Genomic DNA, 22,650 nt, shown 5'->3' with positions numbered 1-22,650 from the left:
AACCTAAGACTCCACAGTGACCATGAACTTCCCTCGGATGTCTTAAGCTGAACTGGGAATTAACAGACGATCATATACTCTGATAGCAGTGTATTGGAAAATTGTTCCTTTCAAGAATACCGTTGAAACTTGTGATTTCAATCGAAAAATTCTCATTTTTCTCATCGCGTCAAGCACGACTCTCATCTTCTTACAAGTTACATGTCTTGGCATTTAAAAATGCAAGGTCTATTATCACTAGTGCGTACTGCGTAGTCCCAAGTATCGATCTCCGAAAAAATGTGGTTCCACATATTTACAAGACACATACGCGTTTCCATATCAGTTTGAAAAGAAACACAGAGTGAGAGAGAGTGATTAAAAGGAGAAATACATCATTTCTCTAATTCCTTACGAGGCAATCTGAGAAAGAGGGATTAAAATTCGTATCAAATTAGACGTTTTATTCAGAATGATCTCATGGGTGCATCTTGAGAATTGCGAGTGAATATGGTCTGAGGAGCGAAATGAGAGATTACAAAGAACAACGAAAATCAGGAGGAACTGCAAGTCAAGAGAGGAAAGGTGAGACGACGAGAGGAAGGAAAAAAACCCAATTCCTTCAAGGTCAAAGGATTTGATCTCGAGAGAAAAAAATAAAGTTTTTCAATTTCCGGAGCCAAGCTCCGTGATTCCTTGTTATTTTGCAAAATAAATTTGAAGTAAAATATACGCGGAAAAGAGACCTATGAATTTCATATAAGTTAGGAAAGAAATAAGAGAACCATGTCAGTAATGCGAAGACAGAAGACACGTTTCGTATGATAAACCAAGGGTTTCAGAAATTGCATTTTATATTGAGAATTTATATACTAATTTTTTTTTATCAAACGACCTGGTTTCCTGTCTTCGCATTGCTGACGTAAATTGAGGAAATGATAAGAAATAACTTTTACAAAGTAAAGGAAACCCAGGCGAAACAATGATCTATCCCGACTCGAAACACAGGTGAGAAATAGTACTTATGAAAAAAAATTAAAAAAATAAAATAAAATAAATTTATTAAAAAATGAAAAAGTATTTTGCGCTTGTTTAAACAAACGATTCCTTGAGAGAGAGAGAGAGAGAGAGAGAGAGAGAGAGAGAGAGAGAGAGAGAGAGAGAGAGCGTAAGAAATTGATTACAAAAAAACTTGTCAGGAGGCTATGTAATACTACGATTCGCAATACAGCGGAAGGAGTGTGAGGAATTTCTCAATCGACGAACACTTTCACATCACAGTCGAAATTGCTTTCATCTTACACTAAAATGTCATCTTACACTAAAATGTAAAATCTCTCAGGTCGGGAAAGATCGGTCTGTCACAGAGTCCCACCTAAAAGGCATAATCGAAATCACTCCAGCAAAAACAAAGAAAGAGGTTGGTCATAAGGAAAATCAATTCGCGCGGAAAAGGACGACGCCATCTCAGAAGACTGAAGAGGCATCACTTTCTGCCAATCTGTCAGGCGGACCCTATCAATATACAGTGACTACTTTAGCTACCTCCTTGCAGACATTCGATTGTGTTCACATTATCACTGTAAAGCACCCAAATAACAAAGAGTCATGATCATCCAACCAGGCTGAAGTGATAACCAGTAAAATATGCGCCGAAGTTTCTTCGGCGCAATCGAGTTTTCTGTACAGCTTATAATGCTGTATGAAACTCCCAGCCGCGGCCCAGGAAACTTTCAGCCACAATCCGGTGGCGGCCTGTGTTGTTGAAGATCATGGTTAACTTTAACCTTAAATAAATGAAAAAAAAAATACTGAGGCTAGAGAGCTAAAAGATGATTGGAGGGGGTGGACGATCAACATACCAGTTTGCAGCCCTCTAGCCCCAGTAGCTTTCTAGATCTGAGGGTGGACAGAAAAAGTGTGGACGGACAGACAAATAGCCATCTCAATAGTTTTCTTTTCCAGGAAACTAAAAAGCAGAAATCGGGAGAATTCCCAGTCGGGACAACAAAAAGGACTCTGACTCACTTTCAACTGACAGAAATTTTGAAGCATTAAAACTGAAGCTGGGAATAATCAGTCGCAAATGAAAATGGAATCATTATCTGAAAAGAAGTCTTGCTTCAGAGGATCACGGTTAAAAAAAAAAAAAGCAATAAAGAAAACATCAGTAACAATAAATGCATATATGATTCAATGACAGATATGAATATAGCAATATTGAAAACCTTTAGGAGCGCTGCAATACGCTCTACTTGAAGATATAAATAAAATCACACAAAAGGGTAAGAAATTTCTTTTCAATCAGCATTAAGAGGAAACCTAAGCACGAGAGGTATGAGTGGCAAGAACGTCCTTGCACGAGAGGGATAAAGCCGTACTCTCTCCCTCTTTTTCCCAGAAAGGAATGACATTTAGCTTTTCTCAAAATGTCAGCAGTGACTAACCGATTCTCCCACCCACTATTTTTAGGGTAAACTCACTTAATTTTTTCCTTGAAAGCAAGGACACTGCAGGCGAAAATGTGTGTGATACAGCCTTCTAGTTTAGTAGGTTCTTTTCATAAGTTTTAGTGTTTTGATAGAAATCCTGCTTTGGTATCAATTTTCAATTATTTCCTAGATTTTTTTTTATCATCATTTCACGGCAAATGTGGTAAATCTGTATCAGTGATTGCTCAGGCATCTCAAATACAGTCCGTCATTCAACTATTCTAGTCATGCCATTGATCTGGCATTGTGTTTTTCTATATAAAAAAAATCTTAAAAGAATAAGTAGTTTGCTTAACGGATCCACGAGCGCCCTTGTCACGAAGTCCTTCAAAAATGTGATAGAGACACATTTCCTCTTTTAATAACCAATATTATCTTTCCGCGGTTCGATTATGATTCTTGGTCATAGTCATCTCAAAAAAAAAAAAAAAAAAAAAAAAAAACTTGCGACTGAACTTTTTCTGTGATGTCCGGGGAGTAGGGTGGCGGGGAAGACCCTGCTAGTATCTTGCCTGAAAGACATTTTCACCATTTCCCGGTATTGACAGGCGTGACACATCTTTAAAGTAAACAAATTTGACACAAGACACTTGTAGGTCAAACACAGTCGCTCCCAAAAACAGCAAGGAAGACGGCTGAAAGGTGTCAGTGACCCACACGCTGGCTTTTGGGGTACATCAATTACGAAAGTGAATTCTCTCTCTCTCTCTCTCTCTCTCTCTCTCTCTCTCTCTCTCTCTCTCTCTCTCTCTGCACTTCAATGACAGAAAGCAAAAGGGAAATGGGAGCACAAGTGGAAAAAAAGAGTATGTTTGATGTTACATTCAAATCAGTACATGAGACCCACAATACTGAGGAAGTCACAGCACCACAGCAGCTTAAGTAACATCAACAACAGCAAGAGTATACAATCCTAAACTAACTCATCATCTTTGCTAAATGACGCCTATTTAACAAGAGCTATGATCAAAAGCCAACGGCTAGAGCGCAGACCAGATAAAACAAAATAACCGAATCATCAAATAATACACGATTACTCCTAAAGACTAAGTTTCTACAATTCATGCATAAACAGTAACCTCATAAAAGTTTACACAGCCACTGATGTAACATTCATAGTTAAATGATCAATTAAAGTCTTTTAAGAGTTCTTGGGATCTTCAATATCTGTGTTGTCACCACTGTTTGACAATTCTAACCAAGAAAATAACTATGCTGGAAAACTGACACCAGGACATATGCCATCCTGAAAAAACTGCCACCATGACAACTGCCATACTGGAAAACTGACACCAGGACAGATGCTATCCTATAAAACTGACACCAGGACAGATGCTATCCTATAAAACTGACACCAGGGCAACTGCCATGCTGGAAATCTGCCACCAGGACAAATGCCATCTTAGAAAACTGACACCGGGACAACTGCTATGCTGGAAAACTGCCACCAGGACATAAGTGCCATGCTGGGAAACTGCTACCAGGACATAACTGCCATCCTGGAAAACTGCCACCAGGGCATAACTGCCAAACTGCCATCCTGGAAAACTGCTACCAGGATATAACTGCCATCCTGGAAAACTGCCACCAGGACATAACTGCCATCCTGGAAAACTGCCACCAGGACATAACTGCCATCCTGGAAAACTGCCACCAGGGCATAACTGCCATCCTGGAAAACTGCCACCAGGGCATAACTGCCATCCTGGAAAACTGCCACCAGGGCATAACTGCCAAACTTGCCATCCTGGAAAACTGCCACCAGGACATAACTGCCATCCTGGAAAACTGCCACCAGGGCATAACTGCCAAACTGCCATCCTGGAAAACGGCTACCAGGACATAACTGCCATCCTGGAAAACTGCCATACTGGAACACTGCCACCAAGGCAACTGCCATGCTGGAACATTGCCACCAGGGCAACTGCCATGCTGGAATACTGCCACCAGGCCAACTGCCAAACTGGAACACTGTCACCAGAGCAACTGCCATGCTGGAATACTGCCAACACGACAACTGCCATGCTGGAACATTGCCACCAGGGCAACTGCCATGCTGGAATACTGCCACCAGGCCAACTGCCAAACTGGAACACTGTCACCAGAGCAACTGCCATGCTGGAATACTGCCAACACGACAACTGCCATGCTGGAACACTGCCACCAAGGCAACTGCCATGCTGGAACACTGCCACCAAGGCAACTGCCATGCTGGAACAGTGCCACCAGTGCATAACTGCCATGCTGTAACACTACCACCAAGGCAACTGCCATGCTGGAACACTACCACCAGGGCAACTGCCATGCTGGAACACTGCCACCAGGGCAACTGCCATCCTGGAAAACTACCACCAGTACAGATGGCATCCTGGAAAACTGCCACCGGGACAACTGCCATCCTAGAAAACTGACACCAGAACAACTGCCATCCTAGAACACTGCCATGCTGGAAAACTGCCGCCATCCTGGAAATCATCACAACAAGCAACAACAACAACCATACACGCAGTAGTTTTCATATTGGTCACCCCAAGAAAGTAATACTGAATACACGTCTCCCCGCACTGACATGTCATATCAGATCTGACTGTGGTACCTTGTCGGATTTGGTGGAACGAAAGACGAATAATCAAGGAGAACGAGTCTTTTTGGTTCGAAGGAACCAATGCTTTTTCTTGAAGAGAATCCATGACCATCATGCAGCGATGAGTTGCGTTAACATCGACACCCATGACTAGAGCTCGAGGTTACGAATGGTTTTGTTTAAGATGATGATCTTCTTCCAGTGTTTTTGACTACAAACAACATGTCACTCAATATCATATCATCAGTAAGAAACATTTGACTGAAAAAAAAGTAACACACAAATTAACATTTAATTACAATGATTTTCGACTGATCTTGCAATAACGTTATATGTATGTATGTATGTATGTATGTATGTATGTATGTATGTATGTATGTCATTTGTATGTTGTATGTACATACATTACTACATTTATATATATTATTATATATAATATATGTTATATATATATATATAATATATATATACATACGCATTTTCTCCTCTGTGCTGGGGCCTGCTAAACTATTGTTATGCTTTCATGCTCAGGTTTTCATCAAGTGTTTTAGGATGATGTTGCAAGCATAATGCCCCTTCTGCAAAGGTTGTGAGACGCCACAGTCGACTAATTGGATTTTTTTGGGGACATGTTCCCATATTTAGGACTGAACTCTGGCCCTAGGTGCGTCTAGTGAATGAACCAGTATATTATGGTTTATGCTATGTCATGTACCCAAACCTAGCGTTTGCCTGTATATAGAGTATATTTTCCAATTGGTTGCGTCCTTTCGCAATAAACAATCAAATATATTGCCATCTCCAAACAAAGACAAATTCTTACCAAGGACAAAGCTGTTTAGCGACGACAAACGAGGAAAGAACTTCTACTCGTGAAGCCAAAAGTAAATTGAACTGCTTGGGTCGCCATCTCTAATTTTGCCCACAAACACAGGTTTACCTTGTGACTATGAGAACAAAATGGGACTTTGCGGTTATTTGCGGTACGTAGGTCACAAGCAGGATACATTTTGAAAGTACCAAACCAATCCTCGCTCTTCTTCCCTCCCCAATTGCATCCAAATTCACTCTTTCTACACCACTTACGGTGACTTACATCTAAATCACAAAGAACAACCACATATGTTTGCGTACTCGTAGTGATCAAGTCCGCAATCCTCATTTTGAGAAGAGTTATGTCAGAGGAAACATGACTCAGAGCCCTGGTGAAGGCTGTCTTCATAACGAAAAAACTAATCATTGCTATCTTGTAGGGATTTCTGAGTGAAATCCAATAAACAGCCAATCCTGTTGGCGAGAACACCGCATGAACATATTACTGGCAGTTACAACAAAAGAACGTCGCTGCAGGCGTCTGAATTCACATCACGACCGCGCCGTGTGAGACCAGGGGACGATAGAGCGATACAGATCACAATTCTGCTTTTGACACAAGGGAAGACGATCTTCTACAATCTCTTCGGTTTCTTTTCTCGGCGAAGTCATGTTCGAACCAGAATCTACTTCTCACATTTTGCCATTAAAAAAGTACATTCAATTTTCATCTTGATATATTTACTGCCTATCTTGCTATTATAGCATGCAGTAATTCGTGCAAATTATATACATATATGTATATAGCAAATTATAAACACTGTATCCGTGCACTAAAATATTAAGATTTTCCAAATTTTAGTGAGCTTCCTAAAACATATGTATATTATATACGTATATAGTACAAGTAAATAAATTCTTCTGTTAAAACATGATACGTCTCAAGTATAAAAGGCCCATTAAAACACTGGTTTAAAGATAAAGACTGTATTCCGGTGGACTCGCTTCCATCCTACTTGATAAGGGTGGGAGTCATTCCACCGAAATATAGTCCTTAGCTTTAAACTAGAGTGTTTTAATGGGCCTTTTATACTTGAGACGTATATACACATTTAATATATATAAATATATATGTGTGTATGTGTGTGTGTGTGTGCGTGTGTGCGTAGATGGCTCCATGACACCCTCTACAAAACAAGGCAAGGAGAACCCCCCAAAAGCCTATCTTAGGGCTTGTACTGTACGCCAAGACCTGAGCAATAAAACACGATCGCCTGAAATCTGAAATTCAATGAATGAGTCCAGTTCTCCTCTGGCCGTCCTTCGAGTATCCTCGCATAGGCCTCGACGACCGAAACTTGTGAAGAAGTTAATTAGTTGGCAAGAAAGAAGAAGAAGAAGTCATGTGATGACCAGGTCAAAACCGCACACGAAGAGCGAGGAACTGTGATTTCAGTAGATGAGACCGAGACACCCAAAGGGCGACCTACTCAATACACTTGCCTTTAAATACATTACGAGACCGAGACATCACTAGACCCACCGCCAATTCTTCCTCCACCAAACCCGACTCGTCCCGTGCCATAAGACATGGTGTATAAGCCAAAAAAAGTTGAGTACGTGAATTTATCTAGTTCGGGACAAGGAGAGAGAGAGAGAGAGAGAGAGAGAGAGAGAGAGAGAGAGAGTCGTTGTTTCACCAAAGGAAAAAGTAAGATGAAGTACTGAGCAACTTACACTTTAATATAAAAGAAGTAAAGTCTGTCTAGGGAAACATTATCAGTATTGTGAAATGTTTTCATTAAATGATTATATATTTGTTATTACTGAGTGTAATAAAGTTTTTGTGGGTCTTGTATTTTATCATAAAATCGACGTAGCTGTGCGCGAATGCAAGGCTCGAGAGAGGTTGCAGTTGAGTTATTGTCTTGTTTCTGTGAAAACAGAAGTGCGTTGAGTCACAACGGGGTTCTGTTCTCTCTGTCAATGGAATCTAAGGCATTTCCCAAAGTAGGCTTAGCTAACTCGAGTTCCAGTAATTCTATTGGGAAATGAAGGGATTTTAATTCCAGTCACTGGCGCATGATGTTACCTTTAAGAACCACCTATTTTTCAATTTTGTGCTTAAATAATGAACCTTTATATTTTTAACCATAGGTTATTCTTTTGTGTAATTGTTCGTACTTGATTTATTTTCATTCTTTCTCGTACATTTAGCTGCTTGTTATTGTAAGGGAATCCTTCACCTTATGCAAATAAAAATATAGAGTGGAAACCCAGTGTTGCCACCAAAGTTTTTAGTTGGTCCATGAGTGCTTAGTAATTTGAAGTAATCTTGAGAATTTAAAGCTTCTTTGAAAAAAGAAAATATCGATGATCATAAAAACTTGCTGTGGTCGTGATACTCTTCATCTGTGCGTTTGTATGATAGAGCATAACCTCGGGTTATGAAACCCCATTTTCTAGAACATCCAAGAGAACCTTCCAAGAGAGAGAGAGAGAGAGAGAGAGAGAGAGAGAGAGAGAGAGAGAGAGAGAGAGAGAGATTTTGTGTTCTGATAAATCTGTGGTGGCTACAGCAGGAGCATTAAATTGATTACTGAATAAACTGATTTCAACTGAAACAATGAGTCAGGAGGGAATGCAGTCTTGAGCATTTAGAAAGAACCCAGGTGTGTGGAAAAAAAAAAAATAGAATTCTTACTCTAAACATTCTCCACCCCCAAACCCCTCAAGTAACGAACCAGACCAGCATTCCAACAAAACTCGATATCTTCCCACATGGGACTGCACCATCAGGTAACAATATATACGTGCGTGTGTGTATGAGTTTGCATGGGCAGAGTAGTACAGACAGACAAGACATGAATGGCAACAACGATGCACTCTCAAAAAGAAGCCAGTTGAGAAGTCGTGACTTACTCCAAGGAAGCAGCGGTTGATGGGAAGTAATATAGAGGAGGAGGAGGGGAGTTCCTTCCTAGCCTTCCAAAAATCATCTTCTCTGGTCGCCAGCCTCATTTCGTTCCCGCCAATGAACATTTAATCGGGTGCTAGGGACGCGAGGCTCATGATATCTCAGGTTGAGTTGAATTACGTTACAGTTTCGTACAGTTGTTCTCTTATATTACAGTAGTTTTGTTTGTATGGTGTTTTTATGTTGCATGGAACCAGTGGTTATTCAGCAACGGGACCAACGGCTTTACGTGACTTCCGAACCACCTCGAGAGTGAACTTCTATCACCAGAAATACACAATGGAATGGTCGAGAATCGAACTCGCGGCCACCGAGGTGGCATGTAAAGACCATACCAACCACGCCACTGAAATGCTATATGACAGTAGTTGGAATGGGTATTATTAGGGGAATTTATAAAACGAGAGGAAGAAGGATCATCAACCTTCTTCCCTTGAGAAATGGGTTAGAAATAACCTGGCTGTGCAACACTAAAGTTTATGGCAAGGACAGGGAACCGATAAATGGCATCATGATTTTAACAGAGCAATAGAAGCCACCACCAACATCAACGACACTGGTTAAACGTCAAGGGCGGACATCGTTTACATCACGGCATCTGTCTGTCGACGCTAGCTTTGATCAGTTAGTTCTGTAAGATGCAAAGCCTGAGGGACTTCGTGGCTGAAATGACAGGTTGAATAATGATGCCAGCGCACACAAACAAATTTGTTTTCCACCCCTGGGTGCACCTTTACATCAACGACAGCGCTAATTTCGCTCTCTTTGGATATGTGTCATTGGACCATTTCAAGGTCTGTCTTACATCAAGGACATGTTAACATAACTTTACAGGTGTAAATTTATGTAAAGTTATGTTAACGTGTTCTGGGTGTAACACAAGACCTTGAAATGGGCCACTGTCGTTGACATAAAGGTATTATTCAACATGTCGATATCGGTTGTTTTTCTGTATATTTATGTAAGGATGCATAAACTGGTTGTTTTCTGTATATTTACATATGGATGCATAAACGGAGTAGAAGTTAATATCAATTTGTGAAATTTCTGCATAGCAGGTTAGATGTGCCAGTCAATAATGACAGAAAAACAACAATTCAGACACGAGTCAGATCCTTGATAAGAAAAGAAAAATTGTTCCTAGTAAACTGAAGACCATTCAGCCCACAAATACTCCTCTACAATATTCCGTAAATGATCGACGCTTAATCACGAAATCAAGACAACGTTGCGTTTTTAATTTTACAGGAAAGCAATAAGCTTTCATCCATTTGTACTACTTTTTTCTTAATTTACGTTTCTCTCAAAAAATTTACCCATCTCTAAATTCAATCACCTATACGAGAATGAAACTGAATCTACAAAATCATTGAAAGGCAAAACGCGTTCTCCTTTAATTGTTTGCCATGTGAAAACTTAGCTAATTTTTTGCTTCCACTGGGCGAGGGAAGATCTATAAAATTCACGCGACATTAATACATATACAACACAGCTAAAACACAACTAAGAAATGAACCGCAGTCTTAGGACAAGGAACACTGATCGACACACACACAAACATATATATATATATATATATATATATATATATATATATATACATATATATATATATATATATATATATATATATATATATATATATAATGTCAATTATGAATACTAGGCATTACAAGTTGAAGAAAAACTACGCTAATGATATCGATTAACTGACAAAATAAAAAAAAATGTAAGATTAATAATAACAATAATACCAAACACTTTCTTTATATATCCTCTATAGCAAAAGCAAATCGAAGGCTTCACTCCTGCTCTGTTCTGTAACAATCGTCCGCAAGGCCCCTTCTGTTCTTCCACAGCGATCCTTAACCTTTAAGACAAGATCCGCTTCTACAAACACCTGCATGTTAAGAGAGAGAGAGAGAGAGAGAGAGAGAGAGAGAGAGAGAATTAGCTTCTATTCGTACACCTAAACATCTGACCTTTTCAAAACACTATTTATACTGGTCGCTGGTATAGTGGTTAGTGTCACGGTATGCCACTCTGATGTAATGAGTTCGCGCCTCCCCCAGGCGATGAAAAATCACTAGCTCTGTATTATGAACAGTTACTGCAGCGGTGTGGGATCTTTGGTGGGAGGGTGAAGCCAACATGTTCTTTAGAAGCTTGAATTTCAAGTCAATGGCCCCGTGGGTTTTTTTCATAAGAATAGGTTTCATTTACTGAATAAATAAATAACAATAAAGCAAGTAACACATTATCCATAAGGTCACACCCATAGGAAAGCAGATTACCCAAAAGCTCACTGACCTCTAAAATGAACACGGTCATTTATCTAACAAATATTTTCATTTCGTTCTGAAGAAAAAATAAACAAAAAAGAAATTGTAAAATCCAAACTATTTCACTGCTCACGTTCTGCGTGCGTATTTATTCTCCAGCAAGTAAACATACCTGTATAAAGATGTATACACAGCGGGCTTATATGTAAGCTTACACATGTCTTATAAAATATGCATATAAACCCAACAAAAATTAGGAAACAGGTGATATTAGTCCACTACAGGACAAAGGCCTCAGAATGTCCTTCCTCTCCCGTCTGTTTGTGGTCTTTCTATGCCATTCTATACCCGCAAATTTTCTTACTTCTTTAATCCATCATCTTCTCTTCCTTCCCCTGTTTCGTATTCAATCTCTAGGGACCCATTCTGTTATTCTTTTCGCCCATCTATTATCCGACAATCTCATTATATGTCCTGCCCACGCCCATTTCTTTTTCCTACTTTTTGTTAGAATATCCTCTAATTTAGTTTGCTCTCGTATCCATGTTGCTCTTTTTCTGTCTCTTAGTGTTATTCCCATCATTATATAATATATACACACACATATATATATATATATATATATATATATACATATGCATATATATATATATATATATATATATATATATATATATATATATATATATATATAACTGGAGTTATTACTATGGTCTCGTAACACATCTTCATTTGCCTTATTTGTTTCCTACTTTTTGTTGGGTTTATATACGTAACTATATTTATATGTTTGTATATAAGAGCATTTTTTGTTTTATGTACTATATGCCTTCACAAAATACTGCACATTTTATTTTCGGTATTCCAAAAGCCCAATAGAGTAAACATCCAGTCAGCTAAACCACTTAGCGAATTTTAGTTCTCCTGCTGAAAGCAATTTTCCCAACTGTTGAGCCATAACAGAAGCCCTCTCTTCTTTCCAGACGAACTTTCCGACGGGTTTGACGACCTGAATGATCTTCTAAAAAGAAACCCGAGACGATTGCAGACCCTGGCGAGTGAGGGACCAGCAACAAGAATAACAGCAAAAACATCAACAGAATCCCGGGGTCTCGGAAACTCATACAAAAATTCCCCGAAAAAACAGACCAAGATAACAATTCAAGGCCGGTGGGATTCGACGTCACGGGCCGCCTTTGGCAGGGAAGCCGAAAAACGCCGACGTCCTTAGGACCAGGATTAGTCTTTGATATCCCAGCCACTGTTCGGTACGACTTCACGATGAGGCGACAGCATCAGTTCGCGATCCTGGTAAGTTGCAGTGACATTGTTTTGGGAGTTTGGTTTATGAAGTCTTAAGGTCAAACGTATCGAATGTTCGCCCTCAACTTCTATGATGCCATTCCAAATCGTGATTGTAAATCAGTGGTCAAGCGTCTTCGAAAACATTTCGAGTATTTTCACGAATATTTGCAATATATGTCCTTGAACTCTTAGTGGTTTTGAATAATGAAAATGAAGCTCTACAGCCGTGCACTACGTCCCTTCGACACATTCAGCGCTTCAGACAAAGAAAAGAGGGAGTTGGAGTGGCTGGATAGCGAGATGGAAATGCGAATGGAGGTAAAGTAAAACGCAAAACAGTGGATAGAGGGAGTTAGGGGCTGAAGTGACGCTACAAACAACCTATAGTAATGCCTACAGTGCACCACTTGAGGTGCACTGACGGTACTGTCCCCCACAAGGAAGCTTTTAGAGTTAATTAACAGAATTAACCAATTGATATAACCAAGCCACAAAAGAGGTAAAAAATGAATATAACTCCAGGAACAGAAACTGACGAGGTGACTCGACAAAACCGGAGTTTTGAAATACCCAATCTGGTCATCCATCACTCGCACCAGCGAGGAATCCGGTCTACTTCAAACAAAAAATGAGTAATAAAAACCGAAGCCACCAATAAACAAAATACATCTATTGATTTTCAAGGAAATTCCCGTTTACTCTGCAGCAATTTTTTACCTTTTTCACGATAATGAGCCGATACCGACTCAACTCAGAACATTCAACCTCCCGACATCTTCATGTGTTCACTGAAATGTTAACAGTATACTATGTACTACCATTCATCACTTACCAAAGTGATCAAAGTTGGCCAGTGCTTGTAGCCTCGACAATACCAGGGACTTTAATTGAGCCCACCTGAAAAACAACAGGGGAACACAATCAAATCAGACAGTCTGGTATATATTACTGACATTGTTTCTGAAGTTGTCGATAATAATAATAATAATAATAATAATAATAATAATAATAATGATAATAATAATAATAATGTCTTGAATCAAATAATTCAAAAACCGCTTTTTAAAGGTATCATAATTCCACTGAAGCGATATTCTGCTTGCATTTGTTAGGTCTTGCTAAAGTAACATTTTCCACTTGAGTCTAAGTTTTGAACGAACATTCTTTGCGATATTGTATATATATATATATAATATATATATATATATATATATAGTATATATATATATATATATATATATATATGTATATATATGTGTATTATATGTAGAATATATATATATTATATATATATATATATATATATATATATATTTAATATTATATATGACTGAATCACAAAAGTTAGGAACGTGATAAATCCATAAATAAAGATATATGCCACGAAGGAAAAATAAACGAAGGAGTAACTGCGAGACCTTTCGACGTTTCCACGTCCTTTACTAAGCAGAACTGACATACATGAGGGAAAAGACAAACAAGAAGATTTGTATAACTGACAGATAGGGATTATAAAGAGATTAGTACCTAGAATCCGACACACCTGGAAGATGAGTAACCTTCCCAAACAAGCATAAACAATAGGTGCACTTAAAAGTTAAGATAACCATCTCAGATACAAGGACAAGACAATTAAAGAATTATGGGTGACAGCTGTTCAGAACTTTGGTAAACAAAACCATATTCACAATACATATTCACAATACAGGTTAGACATACATTACAACGAAGATAACTCTAAGGCAGCTAATTTTTATATAAGTCTGTAATTATATTTTTGAGGTCATTCTTAAACATGTTACAAATACTAGGGTCTAAATGAAAAAGGCCACGACTAACACTGAAATTACAATGAAAAGTAAGTTGTATTAAAGCAGATTCTAAAAGCTTTCGTGGTAAGACATCTCTTGACCTTGCAATTACTGAACTACCAACCCAATTTATTCGGTGGTTGTTTTCACTTAAATGAATGAATATTGCATTAGATGTTTGCCCAGTTTTTACAGAATATTTATGCTGGCTTGGCCTTACTTCTAGGCCCTTGCTAAACTGTCCGAGATAAAATGAGGGACAATCCATACATGGAATTTTGTATATTATGTTGTTGCTTTCTCTGGGGCTATTTTTTATTAACATTCATTTTAGTGTGTTATTATAAGAGAAAACAAGGTTGACATTAAAAGCTTTTAACAATGGTTTAATGGTTTCAAATCCGTTAAAATAAGGCAAACTAAGAATGTTCTTAAAATTTTCTTTCTGCGTGTTACTTACACTATAAAACTTTTTGTGGGCTTTATTATAACAAATATCTAATATATGTGAAGGATAGCATAAAATCTTTCCTATTTTTCATTTTTCTGTATTCAATTTCTTGATCCAAATATTGGGGACTGACAATGCGCAATGCTCGTAAAAACATAGAAGAAAAAATTGATATTTTTATGTTAAGATGGTGGCCTGAGAAGAAATGAACATAAGTTAAGTTGTTGGTCGGTTTCCTATAAATACTGAATTTACATTGAAATGGTTCTCTATGTATCAAAACATCTAAGAAAGTGAGGCAATTGTCTTTTTCTAATTCTAGAGTAAACTTAATCGATGGTACCTGGTTATTTTCATTTAGACCCTTGTATTTGTAACATGTTTAAGAATGACCTCAAAGATATAATTACAGACTTAAATAAAAATTAGCTGCCTTAGAGTTATCTTCGTTGTAATGTATGTCTAACCTGTATTGTGAATATGTATTGTGAATATCGTTTTGTTTACCAAAGTTCTGAACAGCTGTCACCTATAATTCTTTAATTGTCTTGTCCTTGTATCTGAGATGGTTATCTTAACTTTTAAGCGCACCCATTGTTTATGCTTGTTTGGGAAGGTTACTTATCTTCCAGGTGTGTCGGATTCTAGGTACTAATCTCTTTATAATCCCTATCTGTCAGTTATGCGAATCTTCTTGTTTTGTCTTTTCCCTCATGTATGTCAGTTTTGCTTAGTAAAGGACGTGGAAACGTCGAAAGGTCTCTTAGTTACTCCTTCGTTTATTTTTCCTTCGTGGCATATATCTTTATATATATATATATATATATATATATATATATATATATATATATATATATATTAAGCTCCGAGTCCGGTATGACAACTAAGCAGTATCCTTGGTCTGCATATGTTGGCCCTTTCCTTCAATATACTAGACCTTTGGCGTGTTAGAGTACTATGCCTTTATCAGAGAATATTTCACCTTCACTCTAACAATTAAATAGACAAGAGTGACCTTTGGAACAGTGCTCACTCCAACTTTTCTACCGTGTTCTCTTGACAACTCTCTACCTTATCCAAAACATTTGAACTTTTAGCAATGTAGCCAAAACCTAAGTCACGTATTTCTCCTTTGATTTGCCATCAGTGCCATCTTCCTAGGAACGCTGAAAACTGGCATCGTAAAATCATATTACCACAATATCTCATGGTGAGTAATGTATCAGCTTTCACTATAATGAAGAATAAAGCACTCTTACGTTCCAGTTTACTTGATGACTTTATATACTCAAGTAAACAGTGAACCCGAAATTAGCGTAATCTGAAGTGTAACTAAAGAAAATATTATGAAATGTGAAGCCTCATGGGAGACCTGGAAAAAAAAACAATAGAGAAAAAGACTTGAGAAGAGAAGGGTTACTTGGTAGTTCGACATGACCTCACCGACCGCCTGATGAGAGACTTCAAGTACCTAAGTAGCGTTGCGTTTCGTGAACGAGATAGGAAAAAATACATATGTAAAGAGAGATTTTTTCAAACACGCTTTCATCACAATACACTGAAGAGTAAATATAATTTTCAGACATCAGGATTTTCTTACAATTAATCGTGTCTACAATAATAAAAGCGTAAATACCAAACAGGGAACGAAATGCTACAAGGAAAGACATATATATATTTCTGTTCATTTTATTATAGCATTTCCTTCCATGTTTGGCCCCACGATTTTACTTTTTGTCGACATGATTAATTGTAAGAAAATCCTGATGTGTCTCAGAAATTTAATTTCGACGTTTTGGTGCATTTTAATAAAAGTATTTTTAAAAATCTGTTCATATTTTTTATTTTATACTTTTTAGTTTTGACAGAAACAGAATTATGATTGCAACGAACGAAATTTAACGCGTTTCTCCGTCGAGCCAAAAAAGATTTTAAAAATTATAAAAGAGATGTAGCGCTGCCCACCCCTTTCTGTTCTAGTACAGAATGTGTCAAAGACCTTACTAATTTTGTGGCAGAAAATATACTTGAATGACTGTTAATACTAGGTAGGTTCATTAATAAAAAGATTGAGTTTAAAGCAGACTAATTGTGAACATTTATATAATAGCCACCAAAGAATATATATAAATACAAAAAAACTCGGTTCATTCGTCTCGTATCATTTTCGATTTGAGGCACTTTCCTTTTCCGAGCCGAATGCTCCGAACGACACACAAACGGTAGCGACCCGTTCACAATTTCTTGCCACACAGAATGTCTTCTGCCAGCATCACATTTAACAAAAGGGAGTGGCCGCTGTTTTTATACACATCTTCTGCGTATAAGAAAAAGAAAGTCATAAGATGTTGAGCAACCTTTTCACGCTACCATGTCTTAGTCCATAGAAGCTTTTTCCGAGAGGTTACGAGTGCGCTGTTGTGTTTAAACCAGTTTTTCTCCGTTTAACGAAACACACCCTGCGGTACCTGTCCTTGTTAAGCTTTCGGATACGAATAGTTCAAAACTAAACTCTCAAGAATAAATTGCATGAACGCGATCTTAAACATTAATAATATCTACAGACCAGCTTTCAATCTGTAAACACCAATTTTGCTTAGTTACGTTCATTTCTGACTCTTTATCTCTTTTCTTTGCTCTAAGAGCCAAGGAAAGAGACCATCCAACGAAACAATTGAAAAGTAGCACTACAATATCAAGGTGCCGAAGTTCAAATGGTGTCTATGATTCCATAGACAGGATATGTCCGCCTTAACAAGTAAAGGTTTGGATAAACCTATTCCGACCCTCGCTACACTAATGCGATGAGTTTCATTGTAAAGATCACTATATTGATCTCTTCCTCCTACATCAACAAGGAACTTGTACCCCTGTCTCCTAACTAAAGATAACGATATAGTATACAATTTTCTAATAGGAAATCGTAAAACCAATTACATTAGAATAACACAAACTATTTGGGTAGTGTCTTAGAGCACACTATAAAAACCAGAGTGGGATGTTAAATATGCTTAATTATGAGTACCCAAACAAGGTTATGTTGAAATTTGTTAAGGGATTTTACGCAGGTGCACTTTCCCAATCTCTCGTGAAGTAAATATTTCCAGTTGCAATGTTTCCTTTCTGTTTCCGTTGCCTGAAGACATTCGCCAGAACAAATGCTGTGGGAAATTCTTTCAATCTTCTTTTTCCTGCCTGTTTCATCTAATGAAGGGATGCAGAGCCATTAATTGGCAACTTTTTAAATGACATTAACTGATGGTATAAGAATCAAGGTGATTAGTCACGACCCTTCGGCAATTCATACCGCCCCGAAGATCAAATTAAGGGCCTTCACAGTGCAAACTATGCTGAGGTCAGTGGTAAGGGACGCTGGTCCACGGCTGGGTAACGGCGAGTCCAAATAAGGAATTCGTTAACGATAACTATAATGATGTAAACTGCTCGTTATTATACTGATATTCATCTCTAGTTCTGTCTCAAACCACCAATTTGCCTAGCCCACTTTCACTGTCACAAATCCAAATTGGATTTCAAGAAGCCGCATCATGACACGGCAAGGCGTATTCTAGACGAGTAATGAATGATCCGATATTCGCTGTGGGCGGAGAAGGCAAGTTTCTTGATTAGGAAACTTCTTTTATAACATTTCCAAAGGCGATAACTTGATATTGACTTTGCCAGTCAAAATACTGAACCATCTCGACCAGGGTGGTCCCAGAGTTCTTGAGGATTTTATTACATCCACGAATAAACTTCCCTTGCTGATTAAAATGTCAAGACCGTAACGATGCAAAACTACTAAATGTCAGTACGTCATTTTCCATCAACTCTCTGTTCATGCGATCAGAAAATATCTTTACTTGAGAATAGTGAAATGCGAAACATCTTCATTTTCACAAGCAATATTTAGAAAGAATCACAAAGTGACCCCATGCAGACTAAAATCCTGTGATTAACTAGCTAATTGTTGTCAAAGAACAGCAACAAATCAAGATAAGATCATGGAGGCATGTCTTCTCAGCAGGCAGCAATGTATTTGATCTTCTATTATGAAAAGAAGCTTCTGCTTTTAAGCTCACTCAGTAATAAGCCTCGTCGGGCTCCAGTACGCAGACACTTAAGGGTGAGTTTACACTAGGCTTCACCCCACGCTGCATGTGTAAGACTCATCACCAACTCCTCCCAAATTCTTGTTAGCCCCGCCTACTGGATTGCTCATTAGGGTGACTCAGTGGTGTGGCATAACTCTTGATGAGCAGTTCAGTAGGTGGGGCTAACAAGAATTCGGGAGGAGTTGGTGAAGAGCCTTACGCATGCAGTGTGGGCTGAAGCCTAGTGTAAACTCTCCTTAGAGAGGGTTGAACGTCAGCTGGAAAAAAGAGAATATGAACGGAGGTATAGAAAAAGGAATGAAAGAGGTCGTAGCCAGGGGCCGAAGAGACGCTGCAGAGACCCTTTAGTAATACCACATGAGGTGCATTGATGGCACGACCCCCTATTGGGACTGAGTATATGGGGTAAAACAGGTAACTAGCAAATGTTCCATAAATCCTCACATAATGGGGATTCCGAAATTGCCACTAATACAAAGTACAATAAAACTTTCGTCAAATTAAATTTCTACTGATTTTTACGAACGGCATAACTGTAAAAATATAGCGACTGCAAACTTGGGTGGTCAAAAAAAAATCTTTTGACTTGCAACTTACTCGACTGGCGAAAGAAAAAATATCTTCGAATTCTGAACGTACTAGTAAAACGTATCATCAAAAATCTTTACGACATTTCCTGACTAAGGTGGCTCCATCATTTCGTATTAAACCCATAACCTTTCACCAACAACCCTGCTGTAAAAATTCTTTATTTCAACAAGTCTATTCTATGAAAAGCACACTTGCTCGGGCAAGATACCAGCCGCTTTCATCTTCAGCCCTTAAAGGCGCAATCTACAGCAAAATGACGACGCAAACACTTAAATACATCATTTCCCCTTCAGGCCTAATATGAAAACTTCGTCAGAAGCAGCCGCTCAACTCCCAATTATACAAAAACTGGGTCACTCCTCCCTGAAACAATTTTCACTCCTCACAGTAGTCCTCTATTTATAACTTTCAGTCACATTCCTCTTCTTTCCTTACGCGATTTTCTTTTCCCCTTAGTCAACTGGCCTAAATAATTCGAAAGCTAAATTCTAATAGTTTTCAGTCCAAGGGAGGTCTGGATACAACACCCAAGCTGAAGGGCTCAATCACAGGCTAAAGTGGCTGTCAATGTCCATGAATGAGACCAAGCTGGATGCTCTTGGTGAGCCATTTTTTCTTGCCTAATCCACAGGCGTTAAAAGAAGTGAAGGTATTCCACTTTAAATACTTTGCGTAGCCGTGCGTTTATTAATTAACAAATTAGCAAGAAGAAGTCAATGTATGAACGACTGATCAAACCTGTTGGTACGCTACTCCTGTTCCAGGTTTTTTTCCTTTTCCTCCTCCTCCTCCTATTATTATTATCATTATTATTATAATTAAACAAAACGAAAAACATGCAAGAAAACAGAAAGACTGAAACAAGAAATGCTTAACCAACAGGCGTTCTTTAAGACATGAGTCAGAATTTCTGAAATTGCTTTGTCAATAATAGAACCTGACCAATCTAGTTACTGTTCCTGTTCCTCAATTCTTTGCTGCCTCGCCGAAGCAGTCTACAAGGCAGACAGCTCGAGGAGACAGCTCGTGGAGTAAAAAACGTAAAATAAAATAGAAAAAAAAGCGCAAGAACAACATGAATTAGCCGGGAGTAAAGGCCGAGCTCGAAATGGCAAAGCAAGGAGAGGCCAATCTATATATAACCAGTTTGAACTCCATGTGAACAATCTATCAGGAATTCATCACTTCACCCGTCTGTCATGGGTAGGAGGCACAATGGTAAGATTATATTATCATAACACAACGAAGTGTAGAACTACATTACATTCGCTCTTATGGCTCTTTTTATTTTTAATTGCCGGACTTTGGCTTTGAATAACTCCGACTTCTTCGAAGATAGAGCACAAGTATTTGAAGCATAGTCCACCAAGACGACAGACGAAAATTCCAAAACGCTCCCATGGCATTGCACCATTAACCCCCCCAACCCCACACCCCCAGCCCCAACTTAAACCCTATACCCGGAATCACACATCCATCCTCCCCCAAAAACAAACTAAAAAAAAAATAATTTTAATTCTGTTCTACAGTCCTGTAAAAGTTACTAAATTGACTGCCGTCAAATTTGATCAAAATATATAGTTATGTTCTTGTACACCGGATTAGATTTCCAATTACCTATCGTTATTATTATTATTATTATTATTATTATTATTATTATTATTATTATTATTATTATTATTATTATTATTTAATAAAAGGTAAAACAAACTAATGCTCACAATTTCTTTTAAAGTCATTCTCACTGCAGTCCTAAAACTTGCTTCAGCAATTTCTTCTTATATTATTATTATTGTCTTCATCCTTTCAGTCATAAAGTGTGCAATGCAAACGAAAACCAAAAACAGGCCATTAACTAGTTAAGCAACCCAACATAGGCGATTAGATAAATTTAAAAAATCATTTTTAGTAAACAATAGGAAAATTACAAAACAACAACTATAGTGCGTTTACTTTTCTAAGATCGCTGTGGTGTGGCTTGTACAGATATCATACGTTGCCAATTTTCATGTTATGGTAATCATATTAGCTTCATGGAATCTATTGAAATAGTTTTAATTTCTTGAAATGTGGTTCTTTGTTTGCATCAGATATTTTGAATATATATTATTTCGTATATTCTTCGTTAAAACACCAGTTTCATTAATGAAAATGAAGATATGGCATATTTTTTCCCCGGCGATGCCACATCTGAGTTTAGGGGACCTATGATTTTTTGGAGGATTTAAAAGGTCATGCTCAATATCATTAAAGGATACTCGCACTCGATCACCCACTCTGATAAGTATGGACAGCCCAGCCCAAGTGACTGCCGTAAACGTCTTCACCCACCACCTGAAACCAAGGAAATAGTCTACAATTTCCTAAATACTTCATTTTATAAAAACATCATGAAGGACCTGTAACTGATATTTCGAAGGCTATTCAGAGAACATCTGAAGCAACAAAAGTGTCAGAAATGACTATTCGTAGACTTACGAAGCAAGAGAGGCAGGAAATACAGTGGAATCTCCTGTTTCAAAAAAGAAGAGAGAAAGTGAGTCCTGTGACTGACTTGGATGATTTTGATAAAAATGTTATGCAAAGAAGGAATTAGGGGTTGTCTTTTCTAAGGGCATAATAGATCGATTGACTTGTAAATTTATGTTTCAAGTCCAAACACCGGAGCCAACAGGCCATTCAGCGCATCTATAATTATAAAAAGAGAAAGAAGGAATAGTTAAATAGAATCGGGAATGAAAATGTTAAAATAAAGTTAACAGGGAAGAAGCAAATCCTGTCCCTCGACTCTAAAGGTCTAAAGCGAATCCTCCTAAGAGGAATAATATCTGCGGGAAGCATTTAATGGAACTGACATATCCGTAGATATGACAACTCTGCCTTTTCTACCTGACCCCACCAGAGCGATCTTAGAAAAGTGCACGTATCTGTACGAATCAGTAAAGATCTAAAATACGGAATAAATTTAGGTTAAAAGAACTGAATTTTTTTTCTGTAGGCTCACACGAATATACAGGTACACAACAACGAAGAAAAAGTGAAAAACGAGTTCATTCGCCATTGTCAATATTGCCATCAAAATAACGTAATTGTTAACAGTACGAGTTATGTTCTTTTCTGCAAATTCTCTTTATTTGTATACGGATAAATTTACACTCGATGCTCAGTAGTATATTCATAATGATACATACATACGTACATATATATATATATATATATATATATATATATATATATATATATATATATA

The 22,650-nt window shown here is 37.9% G+C and overlaps 1 protein-coding gene and 1 long non-coding RNA gene across 3 annotated transcripts in view; one reads left to right on the top strand and one right to left on the bottom strand.

The window, feature by feature from the left end:
• Window positions 1-22,650, top strand: part of LOC135198062 (uncharacterized) — a 117,006-nt gene that overhangs the window by 36,778 nt on the left and 57,578 nt on the right. For both annotated transcript variants that reach the window (XR_010310714.1, XM_064225461.1), the window contains exon 2: window positions 12,111-12,438. Coding sequence is in view for 1 of the 2 variants with exons in the window: in XM_064225461.1 (XP_064081531.1) it covers window positions 12,409-12,438 (30 nt within the window). In the remaining variant the exon portion in view is untranslated. The remainder of the gene's footprint in view (window positions 1-12,110; window positions 12,439-22,650) is intronic.
• The window catches only part of LOC135198063 (uncharacterized), a 119,350-nt gene that overhangs the window by 68,381 nt on the left and 28,319 nt on the right, over window positions 1-22,650 (bottom strand). Inside the window, exon 2 of the long non-coding RNA XR_010310715.1 lies at window positions 13,265-13,329. This is a non-coding gene — a long non-coding RNA (uncharacterized LOC135198063). The remainder of the gene's footprint in view (window positions 1-13,264; window positions 13,330-22,650) is intronic.

This window comes from Macrobrachium nipponense, chromosome 21 (genome assembly GCF_015104395.2).
Source record: "Macrobrachium nipponense isolate FS-2020 chromosome 21, ASM1510439v2, whole genome shotgun sequence".
In the NCBI taxonomy this organism is placed as follows: domain Eukaryota; kingdom Metazoa; phylum Arthropoda; class Malacostraca; order Decapoda; family Palaemonidae; genus Macrobrachium; species Macrobrachium nipponense.
The sequence above is the reverse complement of the archived record's forward strand: the minus strand, read 5'-3'. Positions and strand labels throughout refer to the sequence as shown.